At 46.4% G+C, this 19,851-nt stretch overlaps 3 protein-coding genes across 3 annotated transcripts; 1 reads left to right on the top strand and 2 right to left on the bottom strand.

The window, feature by feature from the left end:
• Window positions 1-3,008: 3,008 nt before the first annotated feature.
• On the bottom strand, window positions 3,009-3,428 carry HOO65_070542 (uncharacterized protein; the record flags this gene model as incomplete). The annotated part of the gene is made up of 1 exon (XM_071001361.1): window positions 3,009-3,428. The coding sequence occupies one exon, from the start codon at window positions 3,426-3,428 to the stop codon at window positions 3,009-3,011; it is 420 nt and encodes a 139-aa protein (XP_070857260.1).
• A 4,467-nt stretch (window positions 3,429-7,895) lies between these two features.
• HOO65_070541 (uncharacterized protein) lies at window positions 7,896-8,248 on the top strand (the record flags this gene model as incomplete). Its single annotated transcript, XM_071005206.1, has 2 exons — window positions 7,896-8,062; window positions 8,119-8,248. The coding sequence occupies 2 exons, from the start codon at window positions 7,896-7,898 to the stop codon at window positions 8,246-8,248; spliced, it is 297 nt and encodes a 98-aa protein (XP_070857259.1).
• Window positions 8,249-15,477: 7,229 nt separating this feature from the next.
• HOO65_070540 (ATPase family associated with various cellular activities (AAA)) lies at window positions 15,478-19,189 on the bottom strand (the record flags this gene model as incomplete). The annotated part of the gene is made up of 3 exons (XM_071004825.1): window positions 15,478-16,577; window positions 16,682-17,974; window positions 18,040-19,189. 3 exons carry the CDS (start codon window positions 19,187-19,189, stop codon window positions 15,478-15,480), a joined length of 3,543 nt encoding a protein of 1,180 aa, XP_070857258.1.
• Window positions 19,190-19,851: the final 662 nt, after the last annotated feature.

Here is a 19,851-nt window from a genome sequence, read left to right as displayed (position 1 = left end):
TGTAAGGATGCACCGAATGTCCTCAAAAGAAGAAGAGGGATCTGCGATTTCTTGGTTCTGTCTTCTCCATCTAATTGTTGATTACAGTGCAGATATCAGCTGATCTAGATATTCCCCACCCAAGTGCCCGGACTTAACAAAAGGCCTTGTAACAGGCCCTTCTTGTCATGGTTGAAACTGCCGGCGAGAGCATTTGGCTGGACTTAGCCAAGGGCAACAATCCAGTGACTCCGACTCAGATTGCTAACTTTTGCCAGTTTTAAATCACTACTACCAGCATAAAAGCCATACCATGCTGCTCTTTACATATTCTCATCACCTTATTCTCAAGGCAAGGCAACAAGGCGGCCCATGCCCCTAAAATAGATATTAGCTAGTTATGCATCTTTTAGCTATCACACTGAAGGCGGGTTTGGAGAAAATTACACATAATAGCGCATCAGTCAGGATGACTGCAACAGCAGAAGATTGTGAGATATATCACCAGTGCGTATGTCCATTTATCGACACCTAAACCTTTTACTCGCCAGGAGGTTGGGGAAAACATGGCTGAAACAACCAGTCATTGAAACTATAGATATGAAAATCTTTACTACGTGGCGATGTTACAGTCCAAGGGGCAAGACTGAGGTTGCTTGATGGAACTGTTAGTCTTGGGACCAGTATTGATGGACTTATTAGTCATTATAATGTGTAAGAGGCAGACATTCTGTGAGTCCTCGAGACCAGGGTGTGTCACATGACTGGTCAGCTGACAGACCCTGCACGATGATCCTTCTGGTTGTGTTGTGGAGATTCCAGCTCCACTCGGAATAACGTCGGGTAAACATGTTATGTAGATACGTGGCGCACGATGTTGTGAAGAGATTTAGAACTTAGTCCTCAATCAATTCGAATGAAATAGACATATGTCACAACAGGTTGTTGTCAGGGGTATGTACTTCTCTACCCCTCTTCTGCTTAGAATCTAGATAGTTTGATAGTTTGAATGACAACGCATATTTGAATTTACATAATGCATTGCCAGGGTAAGTGACTTGCAAATATGCCTGAAGGCACTACCCTAGCTCTGCATATATGAAAACATAAAGGCATTAGAAACATCTTACCATTGAATGACATATGGAAGGCCAGAAACTTGAGAAATTATGTAGGATGAAGTCTGAGTTGGTCATTGTTTTAAAAGGTGGTCACGGATCCGGAAGATAGATGGCTCCGGTTTACAGGGGGAGGTTGAACAAAGCGCGGATAGCTATACCAGTACGTAATCCATTGCTCCCACGAGTACTGTATTATAGCCAAAAGCTAATGACGAGTGAACTTTTAGAATCTTATACGTAGAACCGTATGTGCTGTGTAATCCATTGCTCAGTATGGCTCTTGTGATGTACAAGCATTGATGGATTTACATACTTGATTGAGTTTTGCGCAACAATATTGCCAGACATGTATATAAGACCTCTCCTCTCTCTATGGTAATCTATATTTTCTCTATTTCTTCGCATCTACATCAATCTTATAACTACACACGCCTACTTTTACCTAAAGTCGTTTGAAATTTCGTTTCTATTTGACACTTCTTTCTGATATCACTGTCTTCACAAGTCTCTCAACTTCATTTCTTCCAATAACCAAACCGACAAAATGCAATCCTGGACTCTTGCCTTCCTCCTCGCCCTTGCTGGCACTGCCATTGCACTTCCCGCTGTCGATGTAGCCAACACCAATGGTAAAATTGTTGCCAGATTGATGCGCTGCCACGTTGAGGATGGAATATGTGTGTGCAATGGTCCAGATGGACTTCCGTATGTTACGGATATGAGCAATTGCCCATGAGATGGGTAGGCTGATGGGACTTGGTTCCTAGCTAGGAGTTTACTCTTGATCAGGCTATATACTTATTTTTTCCTGGTCCCGAGTGGCTCACTCGTGGAAGCCGTACAATAATTAACGTACATAATAAGCGAGCGCGTAATCTCTTACCGCCTAACTACATCATAGATTCTTTTATAATAACGTCAATGACAAGCGAATGCACCAAAAATATCGACCCTCAAGACAAAACAGAGCATAAAAACACAGCAAAACATCTAATCATTTGAAACTAAGTGTTATGCTCTTCCGTAGACACTGTAGCAGCTTTTTGACAAGTTCTTGAATTATGACCAGCCTATCCACAAGTTCCACACTGCCTTACCCTCGCTAGTCCTGACCTTCCCTGACCACCACTTCGGGATAATTCTTCCATCACCTGTGCATCAACGTCTTTCTGATCAATCTCACTCCTTCCCTCATCTATAGTCATCTCCCCTCTATTCCGTAGCTTAGTTCTTTTTGTTCTATGACGCCTGCTAAGGGTCTCATTTGCCTGTTGAAGGATCTGGACCTCTGATGTTGGGGAGCTGCTTTGATGCCTTCTAACTCGCTTTTCAAGATATTCAGATTGAGAATTGGCTTCTAGCACTGTCTTTGGCGTCTTAGAAACCCAAGGGTCGGGGAGGCCGGCCTCCTCCTCGATTAGTGTTGGAGTCTGTAGCTGCACGTCAAGCTTGGATATCACACTTTCTGGATCTAAAGGAATGATTCCAGCGCCTCTAAAACCCCCCTTGATATTGCTTTCCATCATAGCTGCTTGGTGGGCAGCATAAAAAGCCAGAAAGAAATCCGTCTTGGAAACGTGGGTTATCGAGCACCTGATTAGATGCTCGATTTCTCGACCATAGGCCTTCTTCAGTGGCCCAAAGCACTCGACATCAAGAGGCTGAAGTAGGTGAGAGGAATGAGCTGGCATACAAAGTGCGATGATGTGGTTCTCTTCACAATATTTCTCAAAATCGACTGAGTGGTGGCTTTGATGCCCATCAACGCTAAGAAGCCGATAGCGACTGTTTGATCGGGCTCTTGTATGGTGATTGAAGTGCTTGAGCCACTTAAGACCTGTATCATTGTCGGTCCACCCATTTTGAGTAGTGGCAATAGCCCAATCCTCTGGTAGGTAGGTTACTTTCTCAGTACCAGCTGGAGAGGTGATGTAGGCCCTCAACCACGATGAATGGTGCGACTGCCCAGCCTTGAGCATTAATCGCCTGAATAACTGTGACCCATTCCCGGTTTCTAGACTGCAATGATTTAGCCTTTCCACGCCTTTCTGCACCTGTGACGACAATTCCACTTGCAATGACACCCATCATAAAGCCAGTCTCATCAAAGTTGTAGACATCAGTGAGGCTGATACCGTATTTTGCAATTGTGTTCTCCACAAGCGTGAACCAACTGCGAATAATAGCTGGATCTTCGCATTTGGCCCTCTTGTAGTCGTATCTACGATTAAAACGCGCCTTGAGGTCTGGCTGTCGCTTGACAAAGTTGGAAGCCCAGCGCTTGCCGACGCGTGACGCGTCGCGGTCGGCGAGCAGTCGGTTGGCCATTTCTTCCACGGCACGAAGCTAGGGCAGGGAATTCTCGAGATCCTTGGTCAATAAACAATGGACTGTGCCTCTACATCAGTTAGTTTGTGCGATTGAAAATGTCACCTGGATAAAGTTTGTAATAATATCGACCATAGAGACTTTGTATATCCTTGCAACGCGACAGATGCGTAATTTTGGGTCATGTGGAAGGGCCCGCCTGAAGAGCAAGAATTACACTTGACGGTGGCGTACTTGGTGGTTGAGGGATAGTTGATTAGGGGAAAGTAAAGGGAGTTGTGGCATTTCATTCCAACTTCCTATATCTTCCGACTTCCTGTGCACATACGTTAACAGTGTTTGGTGTCACGACGTTGCCACTCTTGCTAATTCATAACGGGCGTAGCATAGACCAGCTTGTCCCTGATTATGAGAAAAGTGGGGCATGGCTATTAAAGAGATCAGTAGATATTAGGAGGGCGTACTGAATGTCCTGTGAAGAAGAGGAAGAAGGAAAATAAGTGATTGTTGAAGTTGTTCTGTCTATCTAAGTCTAGTCCGAGGGACGAATCTCAACCGGTTTTACTACCATGTTCTGGGTCGAGCGCTTGGGCCTTGGAAGAAGATCCTTGATGTCTGATGCTAACCCTAAGGTTTGGGCGAGCTGGATCAGGGTCAGCAATCTTGGTAACCCTGACTTAGGTTACTGACAAAGGTCCTTCCAAAGAGTGTAGATGGTGATGATTGAGAGGTAGCTGGATCTACTTTTCACATACGCAATCTAACGAGACTCTTGCACTGCGAGCTGCATTTCAAAGGACCTGAAGAGCAAGAATTACTTTTTTTTCTTTACCTAACCATGACAAACTTGGTAGTTGAGAGATATTTGAAAAAGGGAACGTAAAGGGAGTTGCAAGATTTTTTTCCAGCTTGCTCCTATGCACATACGTCATTGCATTTTCAGGGTAACATGCTTGATAGGTGTTGTGGTGAGGATCAGTCAAGTGAGTGGGTCAAAGATCTCAACTATTAAATTTCAACCTGCACTAAAACTACACACTACAACCTTGCCCATATGACTTGGAAACTGCCTGACAGGCCCTTGCATTATGCCTAGTCTTGCCGCATGCACCACAACTCCATCTACCTGGTCGCTTTGACCCTCCTCGGAAGGCGTCGGACCCCGTAGCGGGATGTAAGCTTAGAGATCGCATGTTCCAGAGAAAAGAGAGGAACCCCGCTGCCTTCAAACCCTCACCGGATATTGCTTTCGGTAAAAGTAGCCTTAAAAGCAGTGTGAAATGCAGAAAAAAGCTCGATTTTTGGAATGTGGGCTATAAGCATCTGATCAGATACTCTCTTTGTCGACTGTATATCCATGTTAGGCACTGAAAAGCGCCCATCATCAAGGGCTGAGATGCATGAGCCAGCGTACAAAGAGCGATGATCTTGCTCTCGTCACAATATCTCTCAAAACCAGTGGAGTGGTGGCTTTCGTGGCTATCAAGGATCAGAAGACAATGGGAACCGGTTGATCGGTCGATTGTAGACCGGTCAAAGTGCTTGGGCCACCCGAGACCCAGCTGGTTATCTGTCCATCTATTTTTACGGCTTACAATAATCTAATCGTCAGGGAGGTCGCAATCTCGGTACCAATTTGTAAGGTGATATTGGCCTGCACCAATGATGAACAGTGAGGTTGATTGATTTTTCACATTGACTGCCTGGATCATAGTAATCCATTCCCCATTTCCAGGCTGCACTGATTCTGGTCCTCCTCGCCTTTGTGAACCTGTGACAACCATTCCAGCCATCATGATGCCCATCATAAAGCCAGTCTCATCAACGTTGTAGATATAATCTGATCAAATGCCGTACTTTGTTATTGTGTTCTATACCCATGAGTAGTCACTAGATCTTCGCTTTTAGCGCTTTGGTCATTGTATTTGCAAAATATGAGTCTTTAGCCCTGGTTATAGCTTCACGGAATTATGAGCCCAGCGCTTGCCGAAGGGTGACGCATCGCAGTCGACTAGCAGAGAATTGGCCATTTGTTTCACAAAAGACAGCCGTGAGCGAAATCCTCGCGAATCTAGGTCTAGAATGAATTGGACTATTATCTGTTCCTCTAGACCATATAGTCTTTGTGACTTTTGGATACTATTGCATCGCGATTGAATGCCATGGTCTCGGTGGTGTAAGGTCTCGAAGGGGACCTGGTATCCAGTTGCTGTGTGTCGGGGACTTGATTTCAGGTTATTTTAAAGGGATTGAAGTCCAAGAAGTATTCTAGGCTCATTTGAAGTCTAGTTATAAAGCATCTAACCAAGTAGAAATGTTGTAGAGTAAGAACTTTTTGACCTACTCACTTATCAAGCATGTTAAGAGACTTGCAACCATACCTGAAGGCACTGCGGTAGGTCATTAGAATTCCCTGAGCCCAAGAATGAGTCTTATATAGCATAGCATATTAACTAATGAATTGATATGCCTATGCTCGTTATGGTGTAGCACAGGTCAACATGTAAAGCGCTTAATCTGCCATATAGTGATGAGTGCCAAAAAATGGGCCCCCAACGGGTAGACGTGGGACTTGCGCAAGTTTCCGCTTCCGGCATAACTCAAACATCACAATAATGAAGTACAGTACTGCGATCAATTTGACGTCTCACTTACAAAAACAGCTTTGTCATTAAATAGCAATAGATTCTATCGTGGGGGGGGGAGATATGCGTCCCCCATTTAGATTAGCCATTATTACATGGGCATCACATTTTGCTACACAGACATGTGGACATCACATTTTACGCACTCTGATTGGCTTTAACTTACAGGTACAAGACCCACAAAGGCGGTGAAGCGTGTGCACTGACAGCCAGCCAAATCTCACAAGTAGCAACACTACAGCTGCTGTGAATTTCTTCTTCTGGAAGGGCCAATTCATAGCCTTCGTCTCTGTAACGTTTATTTTAGCTGTCTTTGCGTTCAAATCTAACCACTCGATTCACATTCTCTAAATACAATGCAATGCAATCTCTCTCTCTACTTATTAGATGTAAGACTCGTTGTTCTTCAGTATCTTCATCTATCCTCCTCTAGATGTCAGCTACACCCCTTCTTCCCAGTCTGAGAGCTCCCAGGCGACCTCAGCCTCAAGACATGTTTTTTTTTTTTTTTCAGAAGAAAAGTACCAGAGAGCTCAGTGTAAAGACCCAGCGACTACCCACAACTAGTTCACACTTGTGGTGAACAGAATTGCAAAGCGTGGCATCTCATCAGATAATATCTATAATATTGACAAGACTAGCTTTGGGATGGGCATGATTCATGGTAAAATAGTCATCACAGGTACAAATAAATGAGGAAAGCCAAAATCAGTGCAGCCTAGAAGCTGGGAATAGATTGTAGTCATCGAAATGATTAATGCCGATGGCTGAGTAATCCCACCGTTTATCCCAGGTGCAGGCTAATATCATCTTACTACCTGGTCAAAGACCTTGAACTGGCGAATGAGATGCAAAGTAAGCGCTAGCGGACAAAAGGAAGCCGACTACCGAGAAGAGGGGTGATAATAGTAGGACAAGGAAACCAAGCAATTGATCAAATGGATGTGGATGAGTAGATAGCGACGGAATCATCAACAAGTAGTAGTCAGCGAGGATGGGTGAGACCGGGGGTTTAGCATTGTGGTGTCTGCGGTAAGCCTGGTCATAATGTAGGAGTGTGTTAGGTAGAAATTCAGGCATCTGGGGAAGAGTATAGTGAATAATTTGGGTTAATTAAATGGTTTGTTGTGTTTTTGTTGTGATTTCTAGGAAGAAGGTTGACATTTTTGTTTCACTCGCTACACATGTACGTTAGTATAAGATAAATGAGCCTGGCTAAAGAATGGAGGTGACCGTAGCGCTATTCAGGTGGCTCTACATATCTGAAAACAAAAAGGCATTACAGACATCTTACCATCGAATCATATATCGAAGGCCAGAAACTCGGCAAATTGTATGGCATGAAGTGTAAGTCGGCCTAAATGGCGGCCATCAATCCCGAAAATAGAAAGCTTCAGTTAACAAGGGGAGGTTGAACAATGCCCAGATAGCTATACCAGTACGTAATCCATTACTCTCACAAGTGCCGTATTATAGCCAAAAGCTAACAACGGGTAAACTTTTAGAATCTTATACACAGACCCCTATGTGCTCTGAAGTCCACTGCTCAGTATAGCTCTCGTGATGTAGAAGCATTGATGGGTTTACACACTCAGTTGAGTTTTGCTGAGGAATCGATCTAGGCATGTATATAAGACCTCTCCTCTCTCCATGAGAATCTGTCCTTGTTCTAGTTCTTCACATCTACATCAACCTTCCAACACCACACACGTACCACAATCTCTAGTCTTTTGAAATTTCGTTTCTACTTGACCCTTCTTTCTGATCTTCTTGTCTTTGCAAGTCTCTCAACTTCATTTCTACCAATAGCCAAACCAACAAGATGCAATCCTGGACTGTTACCTTCCTGCTCGCCCTTGCTGGGACTGCTATTGCACTGCCTGCTGTCGACGTAGCCAACACCAATGGTAACATCGTTGCCAGACAGTTGAAGAACTGCCGCATCGAGCAAGGCAACATCTGCGTGTGCGATGGTCCTTCTGGACTTCCGTATGTTGCGGAGATGTCCAATTGCCAAAAATAGGCTGATAGGACTTAGTTCCTAGCGAAGGGCCTACTCTTGATCAGGTCATCTACTTCTTTTTTCCCTATCCCGAGTGGTTCAATAGCGGAAGCTTTACAATAGTTAACGTACACCATAAGCGAGCGCCCAATCCTTTACCACCTACATTTTAGATTCTTTTACAAAAAAGCAACAAAGCATACTGTCAATTAAAACCATTTCCTATTCTCTTTTCCAAATATCTCAACAAAAGTCTGACATGTTCTTGCATTGTGACTAGTTCTGCCACATGTTCTACAATGCCTTTCATTCACTAGCCTCGACTCTCTCCACCTCTCGATAATTCCGCCTCTAGCTGTGTGCTAATGTTCTTTTGGTCAATTGCTTGCCTCACATCATCTACATTCATCAACCCAAGGGAGAGCCACTAATACTTGGTCCATTGATCATGACTATCCAGGAGTGCTGGAGATGTGGAAAGCTGTTGTTTTTGCCGAGACCGAGAAAGAGCACGATAACGCGTGGGTTATACTCTGTGAAGAGTTCGACGAACAAGGAGCCATTCTCCTATATCTCTACATAATGCATATCCCTTTAAGGGCACAATGGGCACGCTGTTTCATTCGTGGCTATCTAACTTCGGTATACGTGTAACTTTAGCAACTAAAGCAAGCAATAACAATATCAAAACCATCTGCTGAATGGTATGATCCAATTATTCTGCCTAGCCGAGGCGATTGAGGAGATGATGGCGGACCAGGAGGCAGACTTTACTGGCCAATGTGTCTAAGGCGGGGTTTTCACGAAACGTGAATACTTCAGACGTCCGACTACGCTAGGGAGCTTTGATCAACAACTTCACTTTAAGGCTTAAATCCCATCACAGCACAGCATCAACAGGCATTGAAGGGGGTACCAACAAAGTCGAATCCTAAACTGGGGTTGATTGGAAACTGCGATGTTGATTGCCTAGTTTCAGTGGAGCTAGGTATTGCCTGCTACAACAAGATCTACACGAAGTTAGCCTCGGGCGAAACGATCTCCAAGCGGGAGGTTCATCAGCGATGGCATCTACGGGAATCTACAGCCGATAGCCCTTACTGGTGGATACTTGATCCAAAAGCTTCTACAGCAATTCGTGGAAGGCCCAAAACCCTGCTCAGCCCGCCCCTGAGCAGCTGGCCGTCAGAGTGAATAGCTAGCACCGGGGGTCTCAGGAACGTCAGCCACACGCCCAGCCTAATGGCCAGTTACCCAACATCCCATATGGAACTCCAGTATACTCGGCAGTTGAAAGAAGCCAGCCTGCTGTTGCTAGCATCTCTTCAGAGATTCATGCTTCGCCGAGGCGTATAGCTTCTCTCGGGCCTGTTAATACTACTAGGATACGTGCGAATGGACAGAGGATACAACCAAGTATACGAAGACAAGGGAGTGAGCGGGAGCTTCTCTCCGGCGTTGACGAAGAGCCTTTGTCACAGAGTGTTATGGTAACCACTACAGTGCCAAAGGCGCCACTAAAACGTAGTAAGTGCCATGAAGTTGGCCACAAAAGGTCCGCAAGGGCATGCCCTTTAAGGTTTCGGGGATCCTCTCCACCCCTCTTCAGCCAGTTCGAGAGATTGGACCAGAGAGGAGATGGTGGCATATTTGGAGTGGAGTAGGGCAGTGGATGAATGTATAGAGGCCGAAGTGGCTGGGAACTTGGAGATCGTCCTTGTGGAACGAGAAGAAGGGGTGTAGCTGACATCTAGAGGAGGATAGATCAAGATACTGAAGAACAACAAGTCTTACATCTAATAAGTAGAGAGAGAGATTGCATTGTATTTAGAGAATGTGAATCAAGTGATTGGATTTGAACGCAAAGACAGCTAAAATAAACGTTACAGAGACAAAGGCTATGAATTGGCCCTTCCAGAAGAAGAAATTCACAGCAGCTGTAGTGTTACTTGTAAAAAGTCCTGGAGATTTGTCTGGCTGTTAGTGCCTAAGCTTCACTGCTTTTGTGTAAGTTAAAGCCAATCAGAGTGCGTAACATGTGATGCCCACGTAGTAATTGCCAGCTGCAAATACTCAATGAGGGGGCACATGTAGCTGTCGCCATAGTGTGCACCTATCAGGCTCTAACAAGGGAGGGGGGGGGCCCATTTAGCCACCACCGCTTGACAGTATTAGATTGCAAACCCACCTTGTGCATCAATGAAGACCCAGGAACTGATGGGATTGTCTTGCTAATTCCGAAAGGATGTTAGCGTGGTTCGGCTTCTCTCTGATAGTGAAAAAAGTGGGGCATGACTACTAAAAGAGATCACGGGTTATTAACAACCTAGTCAATAAGATCCTTCCAAAGAGTGTAGATCGTGATGATCGAGAGGTAGCTAGATGTACTTTTCTCATACGTTATCTAACGAGACTCTTGCACTGCGAGCTCCATTTCGAAGGACCTGAAGAGCAAGAAGTATATCTTTTTTTTCTTTACTTAACTGTGACATACTTGGTAGTTAAGAAATAGTTGAAACAGGGAAAGTAAAGGGAGTTGCAAGGCTTTGTCCAGCTTCCTCCTATGCACATACATTAATGCATTTTCAAAGTAACATGTTTGATAAGTGTTATGGTGAGGGGAGGGTCAGTCAAATGCGCGGGTCAAAAATCTTGACTATTAAATATCAACCTGCAATAAAACCACTGGTGGAATCCCAAGAGCATGGCATGCACTAACATACATGTAGCCCGAGCGCCCCAGTCAACCGAGCGCCGCACCTTTCCCTCCTACACCTAACTTTTCATTTGATCAATGGATTCTCAACAACCTAAGATTTCAGATACTACTATTGAAGCTAGAACCCTTCAGGCCCTTCAAAATACCCCAAATCTAAGTATCCGACGCGCCGCAAGAACCTATAAAATTGATGAGACTAGTTTCCTTATGGGCATGATTGCAAACGGAATAGTCGTCATGGGCTCAGAAAGGCGTTCAAAGCTCCAGAGTGAATTCTTGAAGCCCTAAAGTCTCTTGGGAAGGGCACAAAGGCAGTTATGCATCGGGTTGCCCTATTAGCTGCTGAGGCAAATCAGATACTTAGCCGGCGTCGGCGGGCAAAAAGAGCTAGGCCACAGAATAAAGGGGTTAAGACGGTACAAGAAGGAAGGGAAGCAATTGATCAGATGGATATTGATGCGCAGGTAGTGGTCAAAGGAGGTCAGCACGATCGCGTACTCAGCGTTGTGGTGTCTGCAGCCAGCCTGGCCATTATTCAAGGACTTGTCAAGTAGTGATTGAGACATCTGGGGAAGAGAATAGTGAGTAGTTTTAATTGGTTAAATGGGTTGTGGTGTTGTTATCGCCATTTCTATAAGAGAGGTTAAGAAAAGTGCGGCGCTCGGGTTAACTACATGTACGTTGACAGCAATATTTCTAGCTAATTAGAGTGCATAAAATCCGATGCCAACATAATTCCGATGCCCGTGTAGCACACGTAGTAATTACCACCCATGTAGTAATTACCGCCCACGTAGTAATTGCCCCGCCCACCTAGTAACTGCCAATCCAAAGGGGGCGCATTTAGTCGCCGGCCTTAAGAATCGGAGGCTTAATAACCAGGATACATCACCATCACCCAGCTCCGTGAAACCGACACTCATGCTCTCTCATAATCTAGGACTGTTGGAATGCATGCCAGCGATCTTCCACTGCTTCTATTTATCTGGCCTGATATCTAATGTGCCTGCACTGCGGACACATACGATATCTTCCCTTTAGGTACTTGGTTTACACCTGCTGGTTGGTATAGGCATGTGTGAAGTCAACTGTGAGTAGTGCAAGATAAAATTAGCCTGGCCAAAGTATGGAGGTGATCGTAGCACTATTCAGATGGCTCTACATATCTGAAAACAAAAAGGCATTACGAACATGTTACCATCGAATCATATATCGAAGGCCAGAAACTCGAGAAATTGTGCGTTATGAAGTGTGAACCGGCCTAAATGGTGGCCATTTATCCCGAAAATAGAGAGCTTCAGTTAACAAGGGGAGGTTGAACAATGCGTAGATAGCTATACCAGTACGTAATCCATTACGCCCACGAGTACTGTATTATAGCCAAAAGCTAATAACGGGTAAACTTTTAGAATCTTATACACAGACCCCTATGTGCTCTAAAGTCCATTGCTCAGTATAGCTCTCGCGATGTAGAAGCATTGATGGGTTTACACACTCAGTTGAGTTTTGCTGAGGAGTCTATCTAGGCATGTATATAAGACCTCTCCTCTCTCCATGAGAATCTGTCCTTGTTCTAGTTCTTCACATCTACATCAATCTTCCAACTCCACACACCTACCTCAATCTACTGTCTTCTGAAATTTCGTTTCTACTTGATACTTCTTTCTGATCTTCTTGTCTTCGCAAGTCTCTCAACTTCATTTCTACCAATAACCAAACCAACAAGATGCAATCCTGGACTGTTACCTTCCTGCTCACCCTTGCTGGCACTGCTATTGCACTGCCTTCTGTCAATATAGCCAACATAGATGGTGATGGTGCTCCTATACAGTTGACGAACTGCCGCATCGAGAACGACATCTGCGTGTGCGATGGTCCTTCTGGACTTCCGTATATTGCGGAGATGTCCAATTGCGAACCCCAGACTGATAGCGCTTAGTTCCTAGCGAAGGGCCTACTCTTGATCAGGTCATCTACTTCTTTTTTCCCTATCCCGAGTGCTTCAATAGCGGAAGCTTTACAATAGTTAACGTACATCATAAGCGAGCGCCCAATCTTTTACCACCTATATTTTAGATTCTTTTACAAGAAAGCAACAAAGCATCTTGTCAATTAAAACTATTTGCTATTCTCTTTTCCAAATATCTCAACAAAAGTCTGACATGTTCTTGCATTGTGACTAGTTCTGCCACATGTTCTACAATGCCTTTCATTCACTAGCCTCGACTCTCACCACCTCTCGATAATTCCGCCTCTAGCTGCGTGTTAATGTTCTTTTGATCGATTGCTTGCCTACCATCATCTAAATTCATCCTTCTTGTATTCTGTAACTGTCTTCTTTCCGCTCTGCACTGCTTGCTAAGCGTCTCGTTTGACTCTCGAAGCTTCTGGTCCTCAGACTTCAAGAACGTCACTTGATGCATTATTGCCTTTGTCCCCTTAGAAAATGACTAGAGCCCCTTGAGAATAGATTCTAGAGAGCCACTTTGACGCCTCCTGATTTGTCTTCCAGAGTATTCAGATTGAGAGGTGCCCTTAAGTACTGTCTTTGGTGTCTTAGGGACCTAAGTGTCGGGAAGTCTAGCCTCCTCGAGAGCCGTCGGGGTCTGTAACTGCACATCAAGCTTGGAGATGACGCCTTCTTGTTCCAAAGGATTAAACCCGGCTCCTCTAAGTTCTCCTTTGATATTCCTTTGCGTCATCGTGGCTTGATGGGCAGCATAAAATGCTTTAAAGAAGTCAGTCTTAGAAACGTAGGTTATCGAGCACATGATCAGATGCTCGATTTCTCGACCATTTGCCTTTTCGAGCGGTCCAAAGTAGCCAATTTCAGGGGCCACAGTAGATGATATTGTCAGTAGCCTAAGTCAAGGTTACCAAGATTGCTGACCCTGATCCAGTTCGCCCAAACGTTAGGGTTAGTATCAGACATATAGGGTCTTCTTCCAAGACCCATGCGCTTGATCGGACCCCCGGAAGGCTGCACTGATTTTGCCTTTCCACGTCTTTCTACGCCCGCGACAACCATTCCGCCCGCAGCCAGGCCCATCGCAAACCCAGCCTCATCAAAGTTGTAGATATCCACAAGGGCGATGGATACGGAGCTCGACTTGTTGCCGTGAATTTCTGCAAAAGAAATCTCCCCCAAATGCTTTCGCCAGATTGGGCTCCTCATCTTCTGCATAATCGTACGCCCGGCTCCAGATCTTCTCTTACAGTTTGGGCTTTGATACTGACTCGGGCTCTGTTGGCTGGGGAAAGGGCGTGTTCAGCGATGTCTGTTGGGTTGGAACAGGTGCTCGCAGGACTGGCTTTTCGGATCGAAACCCCGAAGATCTTTCGAGCGCTAGATTTGATCCTATCAGAGCATCGGAGCATTCTAAAGCGCAAGGGTATACAATACGATGACAAATGGTCGCCAAGCCTAGATGGTGAAGCCACTGGAACTACCACCGCATGGTGTGTCCTGTAGGGCAAGTTTAGTGATGTCATATGTGGTGAAAGCTGAATTGTTCCTCAATTGAGTGCCTGTTAGGCCAATTACATCATGCTGCTACGGTTGTACTGATAAACATGTATGCATTCTGGATATAGCCGGTGCATAATCTGCATCATCGACTTTGCCCGGCTGGGGACAAGACATATGGCCATAAGATCCTGCAGTTAAACAGCAAAAGCGATCAGCTTTATCTGCCTTTGCAAAAGATCTATGCCCTCGCTAGCTATCCTGCCTTAGCTCGCCGCTCTTAACGAGCAAGGCTTGCGTAGCCTAGACATACAAGGCCGGCCTTGTGTCGCAATTGTGACTGTGCCGCACTATTAGCATCATCTCTCCATGCCATTCTCTTTGCGGCTTCCGCTATATCAATAAGGCCAGGACCTCGCTTTTATGGTGATATCGCTATGGCATGCGGCACGCGAGAATGGCCAGATTGTTTTCTTGTGTAACAAGTAGAAGAGCAAACATGCCACAAGGAAGATGGTCTCCCGCCCGCAGGCAAAGAAACGAAAGGTAACAACGCCTGCGATATGGTGTATCACTGCAGTTCTAGTTTTCAGAATATTGTTTTCTGCTCATAGTTTCGTCTCAAGTGCACGCCTTCCTGCGTTATGTCTCTCTATTCAAGTTGCCAGGTTCTCATTCTACGGTCCCTTCATGATACCAGCGTCTGGAGTCCTGCACATCCAAGTTCTTTTCCGATGATTCTCCCATCACTGCTTGCTCCATTTGGCATCCGCATTGTCTCCAAGTCTCCAGTCACACATCTTTCCTCTCTTTTTGCTGCTTCTAAAGATTTTGGAAAGTCAGCAGTGAGGAGGCTCAAACTAATACTTCTCTCCTCACGCAATCTTTTGTAAGCCACAGCTAATCTTTCTGTCGGTCGTTTGTGGAAACTCTCCAATATCTAATCATAATGTCCTTCTAACATCTCCAGGCCATCTTCACCTCACTTCCAAGACCCAGCATTAAGCATACAGGTTCCTGAGTAGCTACAAATAGGCTCATTCTGTTCAATTGAGCAATAGAAGATCCAAAAACAGCTACACAACGTAGCTAATGTACCAAGTGTATCAGGATAGCTAATAGACATAACTACAAAATTCCGTTGCCAAATCGTTATATCTACCCAGCTCAAAGTACATACTGGCGGCCTATGCTAAACAACGTCCAATATCTTCCCCTCACATTCCCCACCTCTCCGTATCCAGAGATTCGCTATCAGAATCTACTGAATAGCCGTCCGCCACTTCAATCACAGATGCGTCAAATCCACTTTGCCTTCTCGAACCAAATACCCGCGTCCCTGGTATATTGGCCGACGAAGACTCCCCATTGTGCCTCCACGTCCATGTATTTGATTGCCGGGGATATGTTCTTGACTGCTGCGTATCTGTTTGGCCAAGAGATCCCGTTTGGTCAAAAGGTCGGAGAGTCTCAGAAGATCCCATTTGGCCAGAGCAGGCTTGTGGGGTCCAGGGCTGTGGCACGTAAGGAGGCTTCGAGTCAAATACTCCTTTATGGCACTCTGGTACCGGTGACTTGGCCTTTTGCCAGCCGCTCGCTGGTGGTGGCTGGTGAGACTGGTATGCCGAGCTACCAACGGCTTCATATGGCGGGTTATGGAACGTGGCCGGGCCGCCGCCGTACAGCACACTGTTATAAGTCTGTGGAAACTCGTTGCTATCGTAGCTAGTGCCGTATGCGCCATGGCATGTAGGTCTTCTATAATAGTCGGCTTCTCCCGGAGCAGTGGACGAATAATACCCAGGGGCCCTGCGCAAGTACGGGTCTTCAGAGTTCCCTGGAAACAGGAAAGGGTCTACTCTCACCTTCTTCGCCCTGCCCCCTTCCGAGTAGTTTTCCTTTTTCTCCACAGGCAAAACTCGGTCGTCAGCTTTCCTAACCATTTCTATAGCCATGAGAAGGTGCTCGGCACTCAGCCGTGGCAGTACCCCGTTTCTAGCTCGGTAGTCATTGCGAGCAAACGACTCGGCTATCTTGACAGTGCTTTTCACGAGCCAGCTGCTCCAGCCCCGGCTGCTTTCAGGCTTACGGAAGCTCGCCCCAAGCTGGACCGGAATGCTTCGCGAGTCCCAGGATATCGGGCTAGCCTGGTCCCGAGTTATTTTGGCCTTGAAAATATCCCGGGTGGTCTTGGGATGGAGATCTAGGTAAGAGAGGCTAAGGTTGACGCGGTTTCGAAGTGCCGGTTGAATTTCGTCTATGTTATCAGTGGTGATAAAGACAACGCCATCAAAGCGCTCTAGCATGCGGACAAAATCTACATAAATGAGAGTTGAAGGTTAGAACTGGGCTTATTTGAAAGGGGGGGAGGGGGGGCTCTTCCGACATCATCTGAGTTTGCTCTCGCGCCTATAAACTTACTTGGGTACATCTTGGCGTATGCCAGAATCTCGATTTCCTCAAGCACGAGGATGCAGTCCCACAAGCTAGCCAGCCGGAAGATTTCCTTCAAGTCAGCCTCCATCGCTTCTGACATGCAGTCCAAGCCCCCGCATGAGACTCTAAATAGTGGCCTGTCATGCTTATGGGCAAAGACCTCAGCCGTCGCAGTCTTTCCCACGCCTGATGGCCCGTGCAATAGAATAGCCACCCTTTGTTCATCTTTCGGGCCGCTGTTTCGGGTGTCTCTCTTAGTCCACGCCCAGGGCTCGCTAGGCTGCCTGTTGGCGAAGTGAGCGTCGATAAGGGTGCTAATAGCATCTTTGAAAGAAGGGGGGATAATGAGCTTCTCAAGGGTCTGCTCCGGCTTCCGGGCCATGGGGGTGTAAAGCGTGGTAGTGTCAAGAACGGTAAAGCAGTGGTCGTCCAACACATATCCCAAGATACTTCGTGGTAAGAGCACCAACACATCGCTCTCTGACGGCACATTTATAGGGACGGCGGATATCTTTTTCCAGGAATCGCAGTCCAACAGGGCAGCTCTCAATTGTAGACAGTGTTGTAGAAAAGAACACGTCTTGATATCTTTGATTGCATAACCGTCGGGCTTGCTACCGCTCAGGGAAACGTAGTCCAGAACGCCTCCCACCTGCTGCACACGTCGGCGGTCTGTCCACCATATGATGTCTAGCTGTTGCCGGCACTGATCGCCATGCACATTGTCAAAGTAAGTGACGTTTTGGACGAAATCTGGACGCCATGAGGGAGTCATATGGCCAGCTTCGGAACAGGCAAGGATCACCTGCGAGTCGACGTATTGACTCTTGAGCGGCGTCAGGTCGTCGTCAGCCCCAACAGCACAATACCGCTTTCCCAGCGGCGAGTGAGTCAAAGTCCATCCTTTGACATGGACGCTCTTTTTCCTAGTGAATGATTGAAACGATGACCCACGAGCCACCAAGTTCGATATGATGCCCTGGTGATAGCGCAAGAAACGAGCAGGAAAGCACTTGAGCCGAGTAATTTGTCGCTCGCCAGAGTATGGCTCGATATAAAACGTGCGCTGCACAGCACCAAAAGTCTCGCCATCGAAATCTACGCAGTACGTGTCAATGCGAAGATTATCCTCGTTGGCTTGGGAGTTGCCAGCAGGGCGATGGCGGAGCCGTGGCTGTTTGTCTAGGTCATCAAGGCGCTCATAGTCGGATTTGTATGGAGGCGGAGATACAGCCATGACACGCCAGGCGAAGTGAGTGTCAGGGTCCTGTGAGATTCCTAGAAATAATCAACCAGATGTTAGCTCAGCGCCATGAATGTCTGTTGGGCCCGGGATAACTTACTCTGCTGCGTGTAAGTCCACTTCTGGACGTTGGATGAGAACACAAGGTCCCCTTCTTGAAACAGATGGTATAGGTCGTCAAAGCGGACTGTTGTAGGCAGTGTTTTGTCGGTCTCACTATCAATACCAGTAGAAGGTTGAGCCGAGCCTTGGAACCTCTCGACCAACGGCATGATGAATGCATCCACGAATCGGACATAGGCCTGGAGGTGTGCAAGTCCGATCTTGGAGTTCGCTAATTCTACCACTTGGGCCGGGTTGTAATCAAACATGGCATCGTGAATGTTTCCATCCGACCACCAAACTGCATCTTCCGACATATCGCTCGAGGCTACAGAGTACTCGCTGCTATCTACCAGTGCAACATACTCTTGATGCAGATCGTCGACTCCTTGGGGCTCCCATGGAGCTTCAGGATCCGGATTTTCAGAAGGAACATCAAAGCCCCCTCTATACTCATCCTCCGGCAGCAGCTTAGCTTTTAGCTGGTCCAAAGCTGCTTGCATCTTCTTTTGTATGTGAATAGTAAATTCAAACGGCTCCACGGCATGGAAAGCGTGCCTCAAGTTTCCATGTCCACTTGCAACTTGCGATATAAAGTACTGAATCAGTTGCGAGTTGACGCGAAACTCAACCAGCCGATGATTCTCAGACAACACTTTGGGTGCATCCTCCCTCCGGCTAAACGGATGAAGTCTTGCCCCTTGGTTCTGGCCAGCTTGGTATCTCCGATATTCCGCCCGCTTTATGGCCTCGGTAAGCATTTCATCGGCAAAGTCTGGCCCGGCATATAGAGCCTCGACAAATGAAAGCCCATCCTCGTGGCAAAAGCGGTTTTTGAACTGCTCGAAGGTGACTCGGCGGACATGTAGCTTGACATTGGTAGCGGTAGGGAATCTGATGACGTCACTGCCCAAGAGCGGGTAGTTGGCAGCAGACTTGGGTTCCATAACTATGAATGGCGAGGTGGTGACGGGCTCAGGCTCGTTTGCCGGCATCTCGGCGGCTTCGACCTCCGGTGCGATCATGGAGTTATCCGTGCTTGAGGTAGGAGTGTCCTGGATGCATGGGCTTGAGGCTATTTGATCGCTAGCGCCGTGGCTTTCTCCAGACTGGGCCGTAGCCAATACTTCTTCAGCTTCAGCAGCCATAACTAGAAAAGAATAGTAACAGGTAACAGTCTGTAGAGGTAGATTTTCAAATGTATGGATGAATGACAGGTAGATGCTTGTTTGGCATTTGCTTGCTTCTAGCCCTTTGTGTCAACTGACTTCAAAGCAAGCCGGTTTCCATGATGGAGCAGCCCCTCAAGTACTTATTCTCCTTGTTCTCTTTGCCCATCTTTCTGTCTGATTACCCCGCTTGTCCTGGGCGCAAGCACATATTCCAGTTCATGTGACAATGGCCTTCGCTATGTAGCATTACCCTCCCTTCAGTGGCATACAAAATGTACCTAGGTGAAACTGTGTGACCAGTAGCATTTGTGCCCAACGGCAAAGCAAACCATGCATTTGCGTTATATATGCTTGTGTCGCATAATAGCGATCACAGCACTGCAGAGTTCACATCCACTTGTTTTTCTCTCTTTCGATCTTCCTCTCTGTACCTATCTCACCTCCACTCAACAAGGGCGTCCTCCATTGGACATAGCCACAGGCTGTACATATGTAGGCTTGCCCAGGCTAGCTATGCGTCTAGTCCATCAGCAGCAGGGCCTCAGTAAGCAATCCGTCTTGTGATGAAGTTGAGCCCAAAGGCCACACTAGCGTTTATTGGATCGAGGGACGTATTGTACATGCCTATTTGGTATAAT

The sequence above is a fragment of the Ceratocystis lukuohia genome, assembly GCF_044167205.1.
Source record: "Ceratocystis lukuohia strain C4212 chromosome Unknown Supercontig7_pilon, whole genome shotgun sequence".
In the NCBI taxonomy this organism is placed as follows: Eukaryota; Fungi; Ascomycota; class Sordariomycetes; order Microascales; family Ceratocystidaceae; genus Ceratocystis; species Ceratocystis lukuohia.
Note: the sequence above shows the minus strand (reverse complement) of the source record. Positions and strands in the feature narration are given on the sequence as shown.